General features: G+C 39.1%; 1 protein-coding gene across 1 annotated transcript in view; it reads left to right on the top strand.

Moving 5' to 3' along the window:
• tcf12 (transcription factor 12) overlaps positions 1–20,862 on the top strand; it is a 78,105-nt gene that overhangs the window by 32,939 nt on the left and 24,304 nt on the right. The window contains exons 5-7 of the mRNA XM_047362716.1: positions 2,988–3,049; positions 6,735–6,867; positions 8,761–8,813. Of these exons, the coding sequence (XP_047218672.1) occupies positions 2,988–3,049; positions 6,735–6,867; positions 8,761–8,813 (248 nt within the window). The remainder of the gene's footprint in view (positions 1–2,987; positions 3,050–6,734; positions 6,868–8,760; positions 8,814–20,862) is intronic.

Here is a 20,862-nt window from a genome sequence, read left to right as displayed (position 1 = left end):
AAGCAGCTGTTAAAATAAATGGTTTTCGGTGATTAATTAGGCATTTGAAAAGTTTTCCATTAGTAACAGAGTCTAAGTTCCTTAAACAAAATATTTTTGATCATTTATTATCTAATAAATTAAGATCACACAGTTGAACATTAGTAACTTAAGAACCGGGCTGAATATGATGGACAGAATTGAAACGTCTGCAGGGATCTGCACGGTGGTGCAGTTGGTAGCACTGTTGCCTTGCAGCAACAGTGGGTTCGATTCCCGGCCGGGGGTCTTTCTGCATGGAGTTTGCATGTTCTCCCCGTGCATGCATGGGTTCTCGCCGGGTACTCTGGCTTCCTCCCACAGTCCAAAGACATGCCTGTTAGGTTAATTGGTCACTCTAAATTGCCCTTAGTGTGTTCATGGTTGTTTGTGTGTTGCCCTGCGATGGACTGGCAACCTGTCCAGGGTGTCCCCGCCTACCGCCCGTAGATAGGCACCAGCTCCCCTGCGACCCACTATGGAATAAGTGGTAGAAAATGACTGACTGTTCCTGCAGGTATCTGTTACATGTTGTCTTGTGTAAAACAATGTAAAAGGAGAATCACATTAAAAAAAAGTTGCCATGTTAAAAAATATGTATACCCTTCTCAATAATCAGTGGAAAAATCTTCATTTACGTTACAACAGTTAAACCCTCCATGTATTTGCCGAACAGCATTTTGCATGTCTGGTATTTTAATGATTTATCTTTGGTGATGAGCTCCAGGTCTTTGAGGTAGGAAGGACTCTTTTCATCACCCTAATCATGCGCTCCCTCCACATACTCTATCATATTCGAGTCTGATTCTTTAAACAGAGATTGGTCTTATTGCTGTCTAATGCCAGTATGTAGACTCTAATGTAGACTTAAATTGTGTCAAGCCAATTCCCCGATTTTATACAGGGACTCTAGTCCTTTAAGAAATGTATTGGGTTTTCTTAGTTTCTTTGGAGAACTGTGCTGCTGCTTTTTTGCATTAACTTGTAGCCCATGTCTGTGTTTTCACAAACACATCTGTCTCCTTGCTGGGCCTGAATTACAACAGTGGCCATCAATTATTCATATCAAAACCAGTGTGTGTGACAAAACACATGCTGGCAATGAATATTTAACTCTTGCACTTGACTAGACCTTTTTTTTCCTCTGGAGACATTTAAAGAATGATTCTAACTGAACCACTTTTACATATTAGACAAAAAGTAAAGAAATTGAAATTCTCGTCAGAAGAGATGTTTCATCATCCTGCCATTATAGTGAACGTTGGTGGTAACCGACAACTTAATCCTATTTCCTTTCGCAGGAGCAATGGCTCAGAACAGTATCACATTATTGTTACAGGAGAAGCAGCTTTGCCAGTTAAACCATCTTCCCTGATTGCCTCAGCTCCCTGCATCCCCAGAGACGGTTTGCACAGGTGCAGAACAACTGTCTCCTTCAGGAGTGCTCAGATAAGCACAAGTGAATTCTCTTAGATGTACCCCTGTTCACCTGTACTCGTGGAAGCCGGGCTCAGATCAGTCATTGTGGAACAAAAGGTCCAGGCTTTGCAGGTTTTTTTTAACACACAAAAATATTTACCTCGTCCCCAGAGTAAACAGAATTTAGTTCCGACGCTTGTGTCTGTAAAATGTGGAAGGCTGACATAAAATAATGCATGATAGTGTTAAAGTTATTCATCATTTTCCTTGAGGAGCTCTCATTTGTTTATTTGTTTGTTTTTCTAGGGGTGTAAAACTGCTGAGTTTGGATCTTGTGATGCGTATGATTCATGTATATTCTGCACTCAGATTTTTATTCCTCCCCTGACGGCTGCTTGCAAGCTTTCCTTGAAGCCTTGCACGCTGGATGTGACACTGATCGAAGGACACTGACAGTTGTTCCTCTCTTAATCAATTCACTGAAAACACCCCTTGCTGCGCTGACATCCTCGTGAGCTGTTGCAGTTCTGCTGAGGGATGAAATAATTTTTTTCTCGTATAAAATTATTTTTTAGCATATTTAATGCTATATGTGACAACTGGTCCTATTTTTATGTGATGTAAAGGAGAAACGCTGAGTTCACTTTAAAAGGAATAATACATTAGGCAGAAAACTTCCTGCTCAGACCGTGAGATTTGTCACCTAAGTAAAAATTAGCAAATTTATCATTAAATCCAAATTGGCAGATCATCTTCCTTTTTCTTTCTTTCTGTGTTTATCTTTTCCTTTCGGCAAAATGTTTTAAAATGCTTTAGAAAATAACACACACCCCTGTTCTTGTGTTTTTTATCAGCGGAGCTTCTAATATATGGCAGCGATATTACATTATAACAGCGTAACCAAGTTCTTGAATAGAAGATCAGTACATCTCAGTAAGTTAAAATATCATTTGAAAGTTTATTTATTTAGGTAACTTAAACAGTGAGACTCATACTATTTAGATTGATCAGGGTGAAATATTTCTGTTATTAGTGTTAATTTTTACAGCTAATAAATATGCTTCTCAGAAAATTTGAATATCATCTAAGACTAATAAAAGGGATTTTTAACACAGAAATGTTACGGTAACACCATGTCATAGCCTGCATAATCACAGGGACCCGATGGTTGTCGAGGAAAAAGTCATAGCTAAAGAAGCTGACTGTTCGCGAAGGGCTGTGTTCAAGCACAATAAGGGACAAATGCAGTAGAAAATGTCCACAAGGAACAGAGATAGCTGCAGTCTTGAGACGGTTGTAAAGCAAAGCCCAACTGGTGTTGGTCCACTGTACTGTCAAGCCAAAGGTCAGCACCGCTGTCTACCAGAACATTTAGAGAGCTTCATGCTTCCCTCTGCTGACAGGTTTTATAGAGAAGCATGGACTTGGTACCTGCCCCCACTGCCACAAGTACCAGAAACCTAGTTTAACAACAATGGTATTACTGTACTTTGTTAGTCCGACTAAAACCCCATGAAGATTTCATTTCTACCCTTTCTTTGTTGTTGCAGGTAAATCAGATAGGGCTTCGTTTCTTGGCTATGGGAGGGACCCTGGAGCATCTGGTTGCCAGGTAGGTTTATATATGCTACAATGAAAACGCTTTGATGTTCACTTTTAGCTATTGTGGGTTGTCTCTATCAAGCAAAGATAAATAAATACATAAATAAAAAAGGTAAATCTCAGAACAATTAAGTCTGTTGTAAATAAACTCAGTGATGAATCAGATGTAGTTCCTGTACCTCTGACTAATGAAAGTAAAATCTAAGAAATTTAACTACAAATTAATTTATTGAGGATTTAACACACTCACGGTTCTCTGGCTGACGGTTTTATCCCCATTTTATGATTCCTAAGATAGTTTTCATCTTAGAAACATCACAGTGTAACTTTCTTGATCCACAAGAGAAATAACATTTATGATTAATATGCTAACAAATATAAAATATAAAAATAGGCTGCACGGTGGTGCAGTTGGTAGCACTGTTGCCTTGCAGCAAGAAGGTCCTGGGTTCAATTCCCGACCGGGGATCTTTCTGCATGGAGTTTGCATGTTCTCCCCGTGCATGTCTGGGTTTTCACCGGGTACTCCGACTTCCTCCCACAGTCCAAAGACTTGCCTGTTAGGTTAATTGGTCTCTCTAAATTTCCCTTAGGTGTATGAATGAGTGTGTGTATGGTTGTTTGTGTGTTGCCCTGCGATGGACTGGCGACCTGTCCAGGGTGTACCCTGCCTCTCACCCATAGACTGCTGGAGATAAGCACCAGCTCCCCCGCGACCCACTATGGAATAAGCGGTAGAAAATGACTGACTGACTGATGCTAACAAATATTTTTACCGTGGGGAGCAATAGTATAAACTTGTTAATTGTGGTTAAGCCTCAGTTTGTGGACACTTTTCTTCCTTTACCATTTCACAATGTTCCCACCATGAGCTCTTACATCCCAGCCAAATGAGTAAAACTCCTGGTGTTGGTATTAAGGGAAGTTAGAGGCCACTCAAATGGCCAAATATGCAGAGCATGAATGCATGACACATGAAATATTATATCCTTTCAGCTATGTGCTCTGCACAGTGGTATTAATTGTGATATTGCAACACTGAAATTGCTGTGACTACTGCTTTTGGATATATTGTGCAGCTATACATTATTTGAGTCCAAAAATGTGAAAAGGAAGCCAGGATTGTTTTCACAAGATACTAGTCATCAGTACAGCTTTAAATCCACAACAAACAAGCCCAAGAGATGCAAGCTGGAGGTTATGAATGACCTTCACAGTCTCCTTATTGTTATATAAGTGAAATTAATTGATAATATGCACTAAAGATGGCAAACCAGACCTCAGAACTGCAAGCCTGTCTAGAAGGGGAATAAATTAACTCAAAGAATGAACAGAATGATGGTTATAGAATGGTTTAAAATGGGATGTGGGTAGTTTTTATTTTTAAAGATTAAAATGTGTAACCTTGATTCTATTTTTTTTATTTATTATCTTTTAGGAGTTAAGATAGCTTATATTTACCTAACTGCTCACATCAACCTGAATTGTATTTGAACATTTGCTCTCTACAGTTGAAGCAATACATAATTTGTTTATATTTCCTCTGTTTGTTTGGTCCAGATGGATGAGCAGTAAACATCAATTTATTTAGGCATTCTTCAACTCGCTTGTTTTGTTTGTGTCGTCTTCTACTGCGGTATAAAAAGGAGCTCCTCTAACTGTATCTCATAGATCTACTGAGGTTTTGGCAGAGCTGGAAGATGGGGCTGTTGTCCTAATCCGTCATATATCACTTCACTAAAACAGTTCCTGTTTGGCCTCCTGTCACTTTGGTTTTCCTGCAAAACATTTCACACAAAACTCACCTTTTGCACGTTTACACTCCTCCAGGCTGTGAAAATGTGATTCCTGGTTTCTTCTATTCTTTCTTTGCCTTTCCCACTGTGAGGTGGACTAGTCTTTGCTAATAATCATACTGAATTTTTGATGAAACCATTTTTTCCCAGTTAAGGTCATAAACACATTCTTAATTTTTTGCACCACATGGCGTATCGACACCAGTGATCCTCTTCCTATTTTGTTTTTATTGGGATTAAATGGTGTGGTACAACACAAAGTAGTGCATTTTGGGATTTTGTCAGCATTTTTTACAATTAAAAAGATAAAATATGTGGCCTCCTTTTTTATTTCAGTTACAGGAGTCAACTCTACTTTGTAGAACCATTTTTGGTAAAATTACAGTTTCACTCAGCTGTACTCATTTAGAGATGGAAATTTTGCCCCATTTTTCTTTGCAAAATATCTCTTGCTTCATCATATTTTATGTCTGTTGCCATAAATTTCCAAGTGATGCCGCAGATTCTCTGTTGGATTCAGGTCTGGACTTGATCTGGACCAACATGTTAATATGCTCTTATCTAACAGTGCTTTTACATCAAACCTTTGGAACACTTTGTGCCAGAGTCTGGTTCCTGGGTTGATCATGCCGTTGTGAATCCATCCCAGACTCTGAAACTGACCAGAGAACCGTACCCTGGCATGGTTAAAGCAGCCGCTCTCGGCACCGTGGAGTGGTGTCCTTGCAGTGTGGATGCGTGCTGGGCCAGCGTACCGAAGCAGGAAAAGAGGATGTAACGTAAGAGCAGCACATTTAACTAGAAGAAGAAGTAGAGGAAAAACATAGTACGAGTGTGAATCTGAAGACAAAAGAGTTTGATAATGGCTACGTGGTGCAGGCGCAGATTTGAACACAAAGTAGCAACAGAAACTCAGATGAGGGTTTTTTCTTCTTTGTGCTTTTTTTCTTCTTGATCAGCACAATACTGCCCCTGAAACAATATGTTGCAATCGCATGACTTTGTTTTTCGTCCAGTTTAAAAAAATCTCTGTGTCAAAGCAAACTGGGCCAACTGAAGGTGTGAATTTTTTTACTTTTACCGATCCTTGGTCCGATCCCAAGGCCGGACCATAAGTGTGAATGCGCCCTAAATCATCCCACTGTTGACTGTAGGTTTGGGGTCACTGACCTGCTGGAAGGTGACTCTCAGCCTCAAGTCTTTTGCAGCATCTGACAGGTTTTCCTCCAGGACTGCCGGTATTTATCTGCATATTGCTATAAACTCTGAGCAGCCTCCCTACCTCTGCTAAAGAACAGCATCCCCAGAGCATGATGCTGCCACTAACATGTTTTTGCAGTGGAGTGTTCAGAGTGATTTGGATGTATTACCTTTCCTCCACACTCTTGTTGTCTTTGCTGTCATTGCTGTCCTTGCCCAGACTGTCCGTTTAGGTGGACGGCCGTGTCCACGGTTTTGTTGCTATTCCAAGCTTTGGACTATTCCTTCCTTTCACTTCACAATTATGTGCTACTTTGTGTTGGTCTATCATATATTATCCCAATAAAATACAGTGACGCTTGTTGTACTGTGACAAAATGTGAAAAGCTAAACATGAATACTTTTCTAAGGTACTTTTTACTAAAAAAAGTTTTTTTTTTTTTTTTGTGTTCAACAGTTTTGTCATATAAAAAAAAAAAATTATTTGGCGAGGTCTATACGACCAAGCCCTTAAATGGCTGCTTAACCCAATTTTGTAGGCCATAGGAGCCACATATATTTGTGACAACATGATATGGAGAGGCTTTAAAAGCTGCTGCACCGTTTGGTCTTCTTAACTTTACAAGTCGCCCACAGTTAATTCTGGTTGATTCAGGCTGTTGTTTAGGTTATTATCATTATGTTTTCTTTATCTTCCAGGCATCTCTTAGGCCAGATGTCAGGTTGACAAGTCCCAATTCTGTGCCTACATCAGGGAAATCCACTGCTCCATTTTACTCCTTCAACGCAGCCAATCCCAGAAGACGTTCTCTACAAGATGCTCCACCAATAGGTCAGTGCTGTGATAATGACTTCAAAGAAAGCTCTGAAATGTCTCATACACGGAAAAATTTAGATGTTAGAATAATATTTAAAGTTAAAACGGTGTTTCTAAAGCAACTTAGGTTTTAATATAGACAAACTTGGAAGTCTCAAGCATTTAAGATGTTTCCTATTTACTCCACTACTGGCTTACAGAGAAGTGTTTATCAACACGCTGTGCTACAGTAAATGTCTACGCCCGGGTTTCCAAGGAGGCAGCTGTGTAAAGCTGTAAAATGCGCTGCCATATCATGTCTTTTACAGCTTCAGTGATTGATAAATTATTGCTGAGTCTTAGCAAACATACTGAAAACATTCTTAGGAAAATGAGCAAATTAAGGACTGAAAATATATTGGAAACAAATAGTAAGTGAGCAATTTATTAAGACCACTTAATAAAACTACACAGACCTTGGACAAAACACAGTGGAAACCAGATATTTGCATACACTGTAAAAATACATGTAACCTTTTTTCCTCACTGTCTGACATTGAATCAAACTAAACATACTCCTGTTTGATCTCACTTAGTATCGCCAAAATCATTTTTATTTGTTAAATGCCAGAATAATGAGAGAATTTTTAAAAACGTCATTTTTCTTAAGTCTACGTAATATTTAGAATGACCTCGTTAGCTGCATGAAGTTGTCCTTTGTCGTCCTTAAGCTACTTTATGAATAATTTGGCCGCATAATTACGGTCATGGCCATTTAGAACACCTATTTGGGTCCAACCTAATTGATGTCTTGGGTTATTGCTTCAATATTTGAACACGTGTCCTTCCCTATTTTGTGAGGTTCCCTCCTGGAGCAAACCACCTCCTGCACCATGATGCAGCCAATCCCTTCCTAGTGGGGGTGTTTGCTCAGAGGATTGCAAGCTCCCCTCATTTTCCTTTAAACAGAACAATGTTCATTATGGCCAAACACCTCCAAAAATGTAGGTCTTTGTGACTGAGATTTCGGTGTAGCTTTTGGAGTAATGGCTTCTTCCTTGCTGAGTGACATCTCAGCCCATGTTGGTACTGGACTTGTTTCAAGGAGGATAAATACACTCTCTTACCAGCTTCAGTCAGCATCTTCACCTGGTCTTTTGCTTTGTTTCTGGAGTTGATACCCACACGTCACACAGAAGGGACACATTACTTTCTACTGCTGTTTTTACTGGAGTAAACATGTTTGAACAGATGAATATGACACTTTCAGGCAACTGGAAGATGTATCCAAGGATAACCCAGACTTTGGATATCATGGTTGATTTCTTTAGAGTTTTCCATAATGCTGCACAAGAAGGCAGTTTATTTGAGGTGTTGCCTCAAAGAAGCAGCTTTCAAAGCAATGGTAATGGCATCATGTGAGCTTTTCCAGCTTGTTTACAGACATAGTATGTATCTTAGTGTATGTAAACATCTGATTTAGAAGAAATAATAATGATCTCCATCATTATTCTGGCAATGAGAAATACATTTGGCCATCTTAACTATTTCCTTTAGTCTGATTAAATGTTAGACGGTGGTAAACAATGAGGTTATGTGTATGTAAATATCTGTGTTTAACTGTATATAATGAAATAACTGGTGGACATTACATTGTTGTATATTCTCTGGCCCCAGCAGGACAGTAACATCACAGACCACCACCAATCATCCCTAGACCAGAAGCGATTTAAATCACATATGTAGCCATGTCCCTGTCGTATCTGTTGTAAAAAATGTGTTACAGTCATAAAGCACTCCCAAACAGTAGTTTACTCCTCAAAACAAGTTTCATTTTTGAGCTTTGCTTTACTCGCAGTTGCTGCCTTTTTTTCGTTTTGTTTTTTTTTTTGCTTTTGAATGAATCCGTTTGCTTTCATCTTTTCACAGATCCACTACAAACAAAAAAGGTTCGCAAGGTCCCTCCTGGCCTGCCTTCATCTGTGAGTGGAAGACCATCTACCTCTCATATAAATAGATTTCACAGTGAGCCTACCTAAACAACACACACACTTCTTTTACTGCTCTCCCTTTCCGCACGTGTACACAAAGAGCCGACTTGACATCCGCTCTACACTTCGGGGTATTTTGTTGTGTTTGTTCGCTTTGTTTAGCCATGACACCTCAGGTCCCTGTTGGTTTTTTAGGGAGTTGTGATGTTTGTTGTTTACATTCTTCTTGTTTTATCTTAACATGTAAAGGTCTCTGCAGGATACACCTTTTTCTGTATTTAATTTTGCTTTTTTGTGCAAGCTTACATCAATGTGTGTGTGTGTGTGTGTGTGTGTGTGTGTGTGTGTGTGTGGACCTTGGGGTGATTGATTTTCAGTGTTGCCCTGTCACAGTCTAGCCACCTCACAGCCTCTCATGGGAGAAGGAGAGGCTGTCAGAGTGGATCCCCAGCTCTGCTCTTTTGATGTTTAATTAGTCATTACGTGGCTGAACAGGAGGACAGACAGAGATTAATAGCACAGAATATCTGAAATTTCTATTGGTAATGATCCCGGTGGAGCAGAAACCATTAGGATGCAGAGAAGTGTGGAGCTCAGCTTGTATTCGCTTAGACAGGGGGTGTTGAAGTTCATTAATATGCATAAATCAGGAAGTCAGATGTTCGTTGTTAAAACCCCAGTGGTTTGGTGAAAATTTTTATTAAATGTTGCCTTAGATTTTGTGGAACATGTACAAGACTGAGTTTCTTTCTATTTTTAATAAAAAAGCAAGCGCTTCTCCAAAATCCAGTTTTTTCTCCTTAAACAATGACAGGCTTTCTTTTCCTTTCTTTTTTTGGGATGAGGGAGCCTGAGCCTGAGATTGGATTTGTTTTTTAAGGCTCTGATAATCGTCACTTCCACTGCTGTTACTCTGAAATTAAATATGGAACAGGGCACCCTGCATAAAGAGGGTGGCATGTGTTTTGTTTCTGGATTTGTGTTTGAAAAGAAGTTTGTCGGAGCATGAGGGAGAGCCGCGGTCCCCGGCAGAGGCAGGAACGTGAGCTGCCTTCTTCTTAACTAAGTGATATATTTGAGGTCTTGTCAGACGGAGGGAGGGAGGGGAGAGAATGGATGCCTCACGGGTTACATCTCTTTGTTGTGTAAATGGACGGCGGGCCTTTATTTGTCAGTACTTAACACATGGGCGCAGGTGCGGTTCTGTGGCTCATAAGAGTACAATCAAGCAGCACAATGCTGGATGGGGAAAAACAGTGACAGAGCATGGGATAAAGTACAGCTCCTTCTTGTCACTCTGCACCGCTCAGAAGATAAAGCCAGGAGCTTGGAGGAATAATCCCAGTTAGTCTTTGATCCCATTTCAAAGAATAAAGATTGCACTGTTTGAATAACCGGTTATAGGGGTTTTATAGCCTGCCGACACAGAAGACAAAACTTAAATGTTTTCTGTAGATGGGTTATGGAAATGTCTAAGTAGGAGGTTTTCTGGTTACGTTTTAGCTTTTAGGGTCATAGGAAGCAAAGGTGATGTATTTAAATGCAGTCTGCCATGTCGAGGGTTGGTTATCAGCCATAATCTGTGTTTGTACTGCCAGCAGCAATACACGGAGTAGTGAAGGTGATGTTGAAGAAGTGTGGAGAGGAAGGCACACCTGGAGCCTGATCTGCTGTGCCAGAGGCAGCTGTATGAGGAGCCTGCAGCGTACCTGTAAAGCATGAATGCAGCTGCATATGCTGCTGAAAGCTTCTGCTGGTGTAAGCAAACTCAAGGGCCCCAGCAGAGACCTGAATAGCCAGGGTGATTTAAAAAAAAAAGATTTTCTTATTTATTTATTTCATCCTCAAATCCACCCCCCTCCTTTTTTTATCTGGCTTATATTCTTGCTCCCCAAGTCTAAGAATAATTTTCAGAGTTTAAATCAGATGAGCATTTCAAAGTTGCAAGCCGAGGCTTCACGTGTGTGTGCATATTTGCATCTGTGTGTGTACACTCCATGATGGAGCTGAATCAAAATATTTATGGGAGCACATCCTCTGTGCATTTAGGTTTTGACACTGCAGTGCACCAGGATGTGAAGACTATCTAGACAGGCCAGCTGGTGATTGCAAACATTTAAATGTTTATGAGTTGTTTTTTTTTTCATCATATATACAGGCAGTTCCCTCTTCAAGCCACACACATACTTTCCTCTGTGGTCTGATAGAAGGTTTCTTGAAAACTTATATAGCAGTGGCTGTAATTGTGACATCCTGAAAAAAAAAAAGTTTCCTGAAAAATCTAGGCTATATAGAGCACAGATCCTGGCAGCGCTGAAGCACAAATGCTTTAGTTTTTGTTACACTAGATTACTGGACTATAATTGACTCCCTGAAATGATTCGGCTGTACAAACTGAGCACCGAGAGCGAAGGACAGCGTGCTGTCATTGGACAGATGAGATGCTACGCTGAAGGATGCTGATGGGCAGCTGCGTGGGCACCTGTCTTGACAGGAGGACTGAAGAAGGAGGAGAGAGAGCGTTTTTTAGCTGGTGGGGGAAAGTTGCATCTTGCAGGATATTTATGGGAATCTGCAAGGGCACGATCTGTATGTGTGTGTTCGTCTGCGTGTCAGCTCGTTTGTGCAAACAGTGTATTTTTTTTCTCCCCTCTTGTCAGAGGCATAGCGGCTTGATGTGACACTTCCTCCCTGGCTTTGGTGACGGTATAGTTGCGGGATAAGAAAAAGAAAGTGGTGGGTTGAGATTCATCTGCCCTCGGGGAGTTTTGCAAGCGAGAACCCTGAGTGTGGATGACAAAAAAGATTGACATTTGCTTTTGACAGATCACTCAGACACCCTTGTTTCTGAGAGATTTGTACTATGTGAGCTGTAAGAAAGGAAGTGTGCTCAAGGCTCTGAATCTTAAGACCCAGAAATGTTCCTCGCAGTGCTGTCTACTGCATGACATTCAAACAGTCTGTCTGTCTTTCTATCAATGCGTCTTTAACAGCTGAAAAACAAGAGATAACACCATACAGCAGAAGAAACCTAATTTTTCTATTTTTGAAATAAAGGGGGGGTGTTTTTTTGTTTCTTGGTTTGAACCATAGCAGGGTGGGACTGTAAAACAACAGCTTGGTGAGAAGATCTTAGATGCAATTGAACAGTAAAGCCATATATAAATATACTGAATCCTAATTAACATCTCAAAAACAATTGGATTATACAGCTGCAGTCTTTTTCTGAATTTTGTCTGACTCTGATTTAGATCTGGCCTTGGAAAAGATAAACACATACATTATCAGATATTAATACATTATCTGCATGTTATTGTACTAAAAATAGTGACTTTAAAAAAAACAAAAAAAACACCTGAGCACTAGTGCAGGGAATTTATTTAACGGGAAGGACACGTTCAAGATATTAAATGAAACATTAGTGGAGGAATAATGATATAAGCAATGCTAATAAAGTATTTAACATAAAAACAAGTGTTTGTTTTCTTTTACATGTTGCATGTTTATAATCTTGTGGATTTGAAGGCAGGAATTAGTGAAAGTTGCTCGGTCATGATTTTTGGGTTTAGAGATTTAGTCAGTGGAAAATTAGATCAATTAATCTGTTTGAAACCATTGATTTATTTTGCAACATATTGAGCGTATTATTAATATTTATGTTTTTTATAATTTTTTGGATTCTTCTGATAATCTAAACAATTAACTGTCCTCCAAGAAAACATTTTTATTTTTATTTTTTTGAATTTGTTTTTACAATAAACCCTTAGATGCATTGCATATCACAGAATACAACATTAAGAGTGGTACTGAATAAAAAAATGTAATATACACATTTTATTGAATTATATGTATGAAATGTCACCTCCATCATGAGGAAAATAAAGAAAATGAAGCCCTTAGTATTTATGTACTAGAAATAAATAGCCTAGGTATTGAGAATGTTATGATGAGACTCAACTGGTTAGGATTAATTGGAATGTATGAACCTGACTGTTGTGAAGTGCCTTGAGACAACATGTGTTGTGAATTGGTGCTATATAAATAAAACTGAATTGAATTGAATTGAACTGGAAAGCCAAAATAGGCCTCAGTTCAGTCATGAGTGCAACGCCAAAGGGAAAAGAATCTGTTTCCATTACACCCTTAGTTTAAGATGTAATAATGAAAACTCCAACTTAAATGACTTGTATTTATCTACTGTAATTTCATTTCTTTAGATGTTAACGTGATCTCCATAATGAAATGTGATCCAAACAGAATGAAGGGAAATTGGTTTGGTTTGCTACACAAAGTCTCCACACCCGGGCGTAAACGTAATCAAGCGTGCATCTAAACTTTAAACACTTTAAACAGAAACCTTTTACAATTTTCTGTTTTGTTTTAGAGATTTGTTCTAGGCAGAGGGGTGCTTCGATCAAGGTTTTCGGGGTCTGATTCAATATCTAAATTTAAAAATCTGCCAATACCACTAGTTTTTAATGTGTTTTATTCAAATATTTATTGTTGTGTATGTCCTTTTATTGCAAATATAATTAAACCACACAGGCACTGTCTGCTGCACTTTGTGGACGTGCCTTGAATTTTAATTATACTCACTTATAAATCACATAATAAGACTCAGAATGAGTCTATGGCTATTACAACATTATGCTACAATCTGTACATGCTGCTGAGACAAGGATGTACAACAGACTTCAGAAGGTAACGGCGGTTGTTTAAAAAAGCAGACTGTCCACCAACAGCAGCCTTCAATAAGCTCTGCCTATATATGTAGCCTTTAAGGAATCTGCCAAATCTAAAAAACACATCTGTTGATATATTTAAAACATGTTTAAATACAATATATGATATTACTGTCTATTTTATTACTTTAGTGTGTACAATTCTTTTGACTATAAGCCTAAATGTCTGTAATAAAGTTCTTGCTTTCCGATCAGTGGATGGATCGGTGACCACAGCCCCAATATTCGATCCAGAAATGCAATCAGTAAAAGCAATATAAAATATTTTTGGATGATTTTAAGTTAAAGTATGCTGTAATAGGAATGTGGGCAGCATTGGAGGACAGACAGGTATGAGGAATTTTCCAGGAAAAAGCTCGAATAGAAATCTTGAATAGGTGAGAAATAAACCCTTAGTTGACACACAGAGAAACAAGGATGCAAGGAGTTTGACATGGAGCTAGAGGTACCACAATAGATGACACTTAGGCGGAGACCCTACAGCCAGATCCCTGACAAAAGGTTAATGTCTGGATTTCAAAATAAATTCTAAAGTAAACAGGTAACCAATGCAAACCTGGAGTGATCTGAGCTCTCTTTTTTTTGCGGTTGAGACTCTTGCTGCAGAGTTTTAAGTTGAGAGTCTTAAGTTCCTGTTTTGCCACCAACGTTCTTAGTCTGGAAATGTTTCTCACATTTTAAAAACTGTTTCAAATGAGTTGTTTCAAGTAAACATTTCTGATCTGTTTAGGCTCTCCTAAAAGTTAAATATATTGTATAAAAGTTCAATATAAAGAAGTCAAAAACATTGTAAAATCTAACCCATTCACCTTCTACCAGTTAGAGGTTAAATTTGTTAATTTGATAATTAATAGCTTTTCTCATCACTGAGAAAATCTGAAGGGCTGATGCAAGATACATAAAAGAAGTGCCACGTAAGAAACCACAAAGTCTAGCACACAAGTTGAATTTTGTATTACTTTCAGCTTTGTAGAACTGAAACATGGTATGAGTCAGGAGTGTGTACTTCTTTCTGTACACTCTCATCGTTGGTTGTGCATGGAGACGTGCAGACAGATAGTTTGTTTATCTTCTAGATTTTACATTCTGCTGCATTTTTGCAGCTGGGGATAAAAAGTTAACCTTATATATTTAGCAGGGGGCAGTGTTTTAGTCTCTAACCTGACCCCAGTTAGTAAGCTCCCTAGAGATGCCCTCATCAGATGGCTGATTAGATAGACACCCTTGGTTGGACATGGTGATGCTAAACAGTCGCAGCCACCTCTGGGACCTCTGGGCCTTGTGTTTATCTTTGTTTAGGTAGTCAAAATTCACCACATACATTAGAAGCTTGAGATATTGGAGCAGGCAAACAAACCAGAGACCTGACATCTTTCATCTGTGAGGAGAGCAAGGTGTTAAAAGGACAAAGAAAATTAAAATAATGCACACATTAAAGTCATTACTCGCATTCACCACTGTTGTAAATTATTCATGTTGGCCTTGCGTGAGTCTGCAGCATTAATGCAAACCCTGATTTCAGATCGCTGGCACATCCAAGAACACAGCCTGTCAGCAATCATCAAGGTAGAGTGTTTGTTATTTAGAGACTGTCTGAGGCTTGCTGCGGAGACTCGGTAAATACATGGCAGAACAGCAGGAGGCTCACCGAGTGACTTGTAACGTCACAGGTTACTTATTCACAGATAGTGTGCAGAGTGCCATAAATCAGTGTGTTATTATAAATGCACATGGCATTCTTTACTTTATTCTTGTTTATCATCATGTAGATTAAAAACTGCTTCTTACAATTGAGCCCATACATGTGCATCCATCCTGTGTGTGTGCTTGTTTCATACTGGTTGGGTGGGGCCTGGGGTGAGGGATGGAAACACTCTGGGCAAGCGGTTGGTTTATCGCAGAGGTAATTCCCAGAGGTTTGCTGTTTTAGAAAAAAAACTTGAGTGAATGAACCAGGCTGCAAAGTGCTGCGGCTAGTGTTGACATGGACTACTCTGTGCATTGTTGAGATATGCAAAACAGCAGTAGCTTCTTTAGAGAAATAATCCAGATCAGTTATTTTATGACAGAAGAGGCAGAGAAGTCAAAGCCATTTGTTTATTTGGAGTTTCCCTTTGAGTTGTTTCTTCATAATATGTCTGTTTTATCAGAAGCTGGTCACATTAGGTGTTTCATATCTGTTTATGTGCCACAAGTTATTTTGCACAAAGGGCTAAAACTGTCTCAGTGAAACTATTTTCTGAAACTGTCTGGAGTTTGTGCTCATACTGCACATTAGAAACCGTAGAAACCAAGTATCTTCATAAAATCACGCCTCAACCTGACATGTAAGCCTTCCAGCTGTGTCAGAACATGAAGAGCTTTCAGTTGCAGTTGTACTTAAACCTTTAAACCTTAAAGCTCTGCTAACCAGAGCATAATCAATACAGAAAATGGCAGAAAATAAAGTCCAAGTTTCTTAAACCAATTTGTTAAGGATAGTGATAAAATACTGTTGAGTCCCTTAATTTTTACATTTTATATCTCACACTTTTAACTTCCAACTCACGTGTTGTCAGTTTTCAGACTGTCAATTATACAGGAGAACATAGTAAAAATGTATTCCTGCACGTTCAGTAAGTACATTACGCAGCACCCACTAGGCTGCTATGACTACAGATTCATAGATACCACCAATAAGCTTGTGGTCACGCTGTCTCCATCTCTGTTGGAGACATAAAAGTGATGTTTTTGCTGGGTAGAAAGACGTAATTGATTCAGCGTAAAGGAAAGGAGCGCTTGTTTACCCAGATAAAATCATACTCATTTTTAGGGCTGTGCAGTTTTTAGGTGTTTTTTTTATTTATCAGTCTGACATAGCTTTCTTCAGTCTTGTCATATCTGTCTCCCCTGTGATGCAGAAGCTTTCCTGCCAGAACAAAACAATCTCTCCCTTATCATCTGAAATCAGATTAGCCTAATCTTTCAAAGACTTACAACTTCTCTTTCTCCCTGCTGAAGTGGATCTTCTCCCTGTCTTTCACAAGTTCAGCTCTATATCCTTCTAAATTATAATTTAAGGTACTTTCCCAAATGTTAGAGATTTTTGTATGCAGAAGATAATGTAGTTAAAGTGGGGTGTTTGTCAGGAAATGTAATATTTTCAGAACCTTAAATAAAGAGGTGAATTAAGTAGTCAATGTCTTTCCACTAAAGGTAGGTACCACCTATTTTAAAGATCTTAACACAAATCTACCTGAAGGAATATATTTTAATAAGCATAGTTTTTTGTGTATGTGTATATTCAGAGCAGTAAAGCCCTGATTAATGATCCAATCTGAGCTGCAATACTTTACCAGTCATAAATGGGTTCAACAGCAAGATGCAACATTTAATACGGGCTAAGAAAATTTGTGTAATATTGTTTTAGCAGGTGAAACCGGCATAAAAAACCAATAAAGCAGCTCCACTGTTGTTTCTAGTGTAGAAAGGAAGGATGCAAGCAAGACGGCTGTAACATTATTTCTCAAAATATTTGTTTTTGTTTCCTCTCCACTTTGGAAAGTGGTTTTTTGACTCTTAGTTCTCCTGGTTTTTCTCATTAAAAAGTGCATTAACATTATTATTATCATTTGTATTATCATTTGTGTTATTGTCGACAATGGTTTAAATGGATTTCGAAGTTTTAATATAAATTTAGAAGTAATACGCCATAATAATACTAAAATATAGTGCTTTAACAAAATGTAACAACAAAAATAATTTGCACCTTTGTAGATTTCTTCTATTTTTGCTATTCTGTCACAGTTAAATGACAGTTAATCCATAATTTATCGACAAAAGAAAACATGTTTTTATACAGAGCCTGGTTGGTTTGAATAACCTTTTCCCATAATAAATAAAATCCTCATTTGAAAACTGCCTTTTGTGTTTATTCAGAAGTCTGTAAGGAGGCAAATATCTTTTCACAGAACTGTTTTGTTTTGTATTTATATTGGTATAGACCTGTTATTTTTGAACCTACTAAACCTTCTAGGTGTACAGTGGTCATCCAAAATGCAATACAATATTAGTTTAAATATTCCTCATTCAGTTGAACAGGTTGGAAGTTATGAAGCAGCAAGGCTACTTTTTTCCAGTTTTTCTGCCAGAAGTCTGAAATCTGTTAAAATTGTTCAAAAGTATACACTCGGGGGTTTGGATGGGTGAGGGTCTGAATCCTTGAGCAAATCCCCCCGCTCTCCGGGTCGACCTTCCCTAATTAGAACCAGATCTTCTTACCGGAAACAATCTTCCTGTCTGATGACATCACTGCTAAGTCCATTCATGAGATCGAAGCGAGCTCAGGTTGTGGATTTATCTTCTACCCTCCAAACAAATCTCCTGAAAAGCACCTTGTGGTGTTTGTTTCTAATAGAGTGAACAGGTGCAAAGAGTTGAGGCTTCAGCAAAATATTTCCCACTAAGGCAAATCTTTGAACTGTGTGATATGATTCATAAAATTGATAAAGTCATCGTTAAAACTAATTGGATATAATTTTATCCTAAATCATCAGCCACCGATGTGTGATCTCATTTCCTAGATTACTGCCTATTTGTTCCTGTTTTTTTCCCTGCTCAACATTGCGATCTGTGTCCGGACTTGTTTTAGACCCCTTCAAACGCTTCTATTGTGAGCATTTTTTTCCTTGAAGGATCGACTTGAAATGGAGCCAAATCTGAAACGGCAACAGCATGTAGAGCCAGTGTTTTGGATGAGTTTGAAAGAGATTCAGAGAAGAAAGGGGGATAAATAATAACAGTGCTAAAAGGACAAGCATAATAAGGGCGTAGTTTTGTTAGGGAAGTGGAGGCTTTCATCTTTCTATAATAGTAATGTTCCCAATGAGTCTAGAGGCCTGGGTTTGGTCCAGAAGCTTCGAGTGGCGCACATAAAAGGCTCCAGTCAGACTGGGCTCTCACTGGAATATGGTATCCATCGTCTCTTTTTTTTTCCTCTCCTTTGCTCCCCTCCTCCTCCTGCCACCTTATAAAGGTAATGGGGAGCTGTGTGACAGTATACCATGGTAAAATGGCTGTCAGTGTTTTGCCTTCACCCACCCCTCTTCTACCAACGTCTGAGGACCCCAGGGTTTGGCAAACGGAGCATTGTTTTCCTGTTCCACGTCACAAGCCAAACCCCTTTGCATCTGTTGCATGCTTTAAAACTCTGTGTTTACAGGCACTTCAGCAAAAGGTCCCTGTCAACTAACACCATAGCTCTCATACTTAACATACCCAACTGGAAAGGCTACGTTCTCCTTATCTTTTTTTCCCTCTAATACCATGGATTTAGAACAGTTTTACCTTTCTTACATGTGGAGATTTTACTTTCTCCCACTAATAACTCCTAATTGTGAATTGATCCATGTGTGGGAACAGGTAAAATCTGCTTCCAGTTTGTTGTGTCCTTACAAATAATTTGCCTCAGTGCCTGCAGACTCGTTTCATCATCACAAAAACAAAAAGAGTAGACACTCGGGATTAAAACCTTGGGATGATAACAGACTCTCGGTGCTTATTTAAGCACTCATTTGATGGCCACACATATTAATGAAATCCCGCTTAGAAAGCCATTATTTTAGTTCCAGTTTGTTACCCTGCAGAAAAGCTGGATTTCTTTCTTTTTTTTTTTTTATGCCTGGAATTAAACGTTTTCTTTCCCTCCCTCTCTAAATCTGCTCACACGTTTGTTTTCCATCCCACCCACTTCCTTTTATCTTTTCTCTACCCACCTCCCCTTCGCCTCCCTTCCCCCCATCCCCTCTTCCTCTTGGCCTCAGCATTTAGAGGCTTAAGCGAGGAATGTACCATGTGAACCACTCCCTTCTTGCAGCGCCCCCCCCTTTCCCACAGTGTGCAGTGGTACAATCCTGCTTTGCATAAGTTTCCTCTGAGTGGGTCTGCTGTGGAGGCCAGTACTGAAAGAATTATTGGTCCCTTTTGAACGGTTTGGATGTATGTGTAGAGAGAAAGCTGAGGAGCTGCTGTTATACTCGGTTATCACCTAAATAGTTGAAGCTATAATGTATTGCGCCTACCCAGTCCCTGGAATGGGCAGTAACTCTTTAATGTATTACTACAACGGGAAATCGGTGAGTAGTCTCTTTGGGAATGTGTGTGTGTGACTGAGACAGAGTCGAGCTGTAAGAAGTGTATCTGCTAATGTTTCCTTCTTCACAGTCTGTCTTTCTATGCCATTCTTTCTGAGTTTTGCATTTTAGACATCTTAGATGAAAGCGCTGGGTTCAACTTGTGGATGCATGAGCACAAGGCTTCTGCTGATTTTCCATGACATCAGTTCAGTTCTAGATCCAGTGGGTTTTAGTGTCTAAAAAGTGCTTTAAACTTTATGTTTGTCCAATTCTGCTTTATAGCTCAGCAGGTTTCTTATGCACAGAACGGAGTGGCGTGGTAGAACCTTTCTTGCAAGTCTTGGATTTATTTTTACTGGCTTGTTCCTTCAGCTCTAAGACCTGGTTAAAATAATAACAAGTGGGAGTCTGGGAATGATTAAGGCAAAGAGGCTGCCTGTTGAGGTTAGACTTTCCTGTTTGCAGATTGAGCTCCAAGCACCAGTGTTGCTGTTATTCCATCTGTTTTTAATCACTTTGGCATTCTGGACACCACAGGGAGCCTAATGTGATTTCTGAACTTCTCTGTAATCACCTCTTTGATTTTTGGTGCTCTCTGCTGTAAGTGCTTCTTTTTGTATACATGCGTGATTGGGTGTGTTGAAGGTTCTTGTCAGTCTTTAAGTGCTGTTTGTGCCTGTCTAGCAGGCTGATCTTAGAGTTGCTTCTGTTGTTTTCATGTCAAAGGCACTACAGTAAGTATCTAGTCTAATAAAGGTTGAGTTATTATTTCTAATAAAGGCCTCTTTATTTCCACCTGTCATTTCCTGAGCTTTTGATATTATCTAAAGGCCACATGTGTTTGAAGGAAAACGCATTTTTACAGATTTGTATCGAAAAGGTCATCTCACTCTGGATTCAGTTTAAGTTTTTCTTACAGCTTATTAAAGCATTTCCCCTTTTCTTCCCTCTCTACAAAACATGACTTTGATCTCTTTTTATATTAAGCATTAACAGGCCTGTGTTACAGTTAGTGATGGGGGAAAATTGATAGCATGTGGACAGAACGGGCAAACTTTCTGATCAAAAGCTCTTGTTAAACATCCTCAAACTCTTTTTTTCCCTCTGATTTTCATGCAAGAAAAAAAAAAGATGGTGCTCATTCTCTAAAACTACTTGATCCACATTAATTTGTTGCAGTGCAAA

This window comes from Girardinichthys multiradiatus, chromosome 4 (assembly GCF_021462225.1).
Source record: "Girardinichthys multiradiatus isolate DD_20200921_A chromosome 4, DD_fGirMul_XY1, whole genome shotgun sequence".
In the NCBI taxonomy this organism is placed as follows: Eukaryota; Metazoa; Chordata; class Actinopteri; order Cyprinodontiformes; family Goodeidae; genus Girardinichthys; species Girardinichthys multiradiatus.
This window is presented reverse-complemented; position numbering and strand designations above follow the sequence as displayed.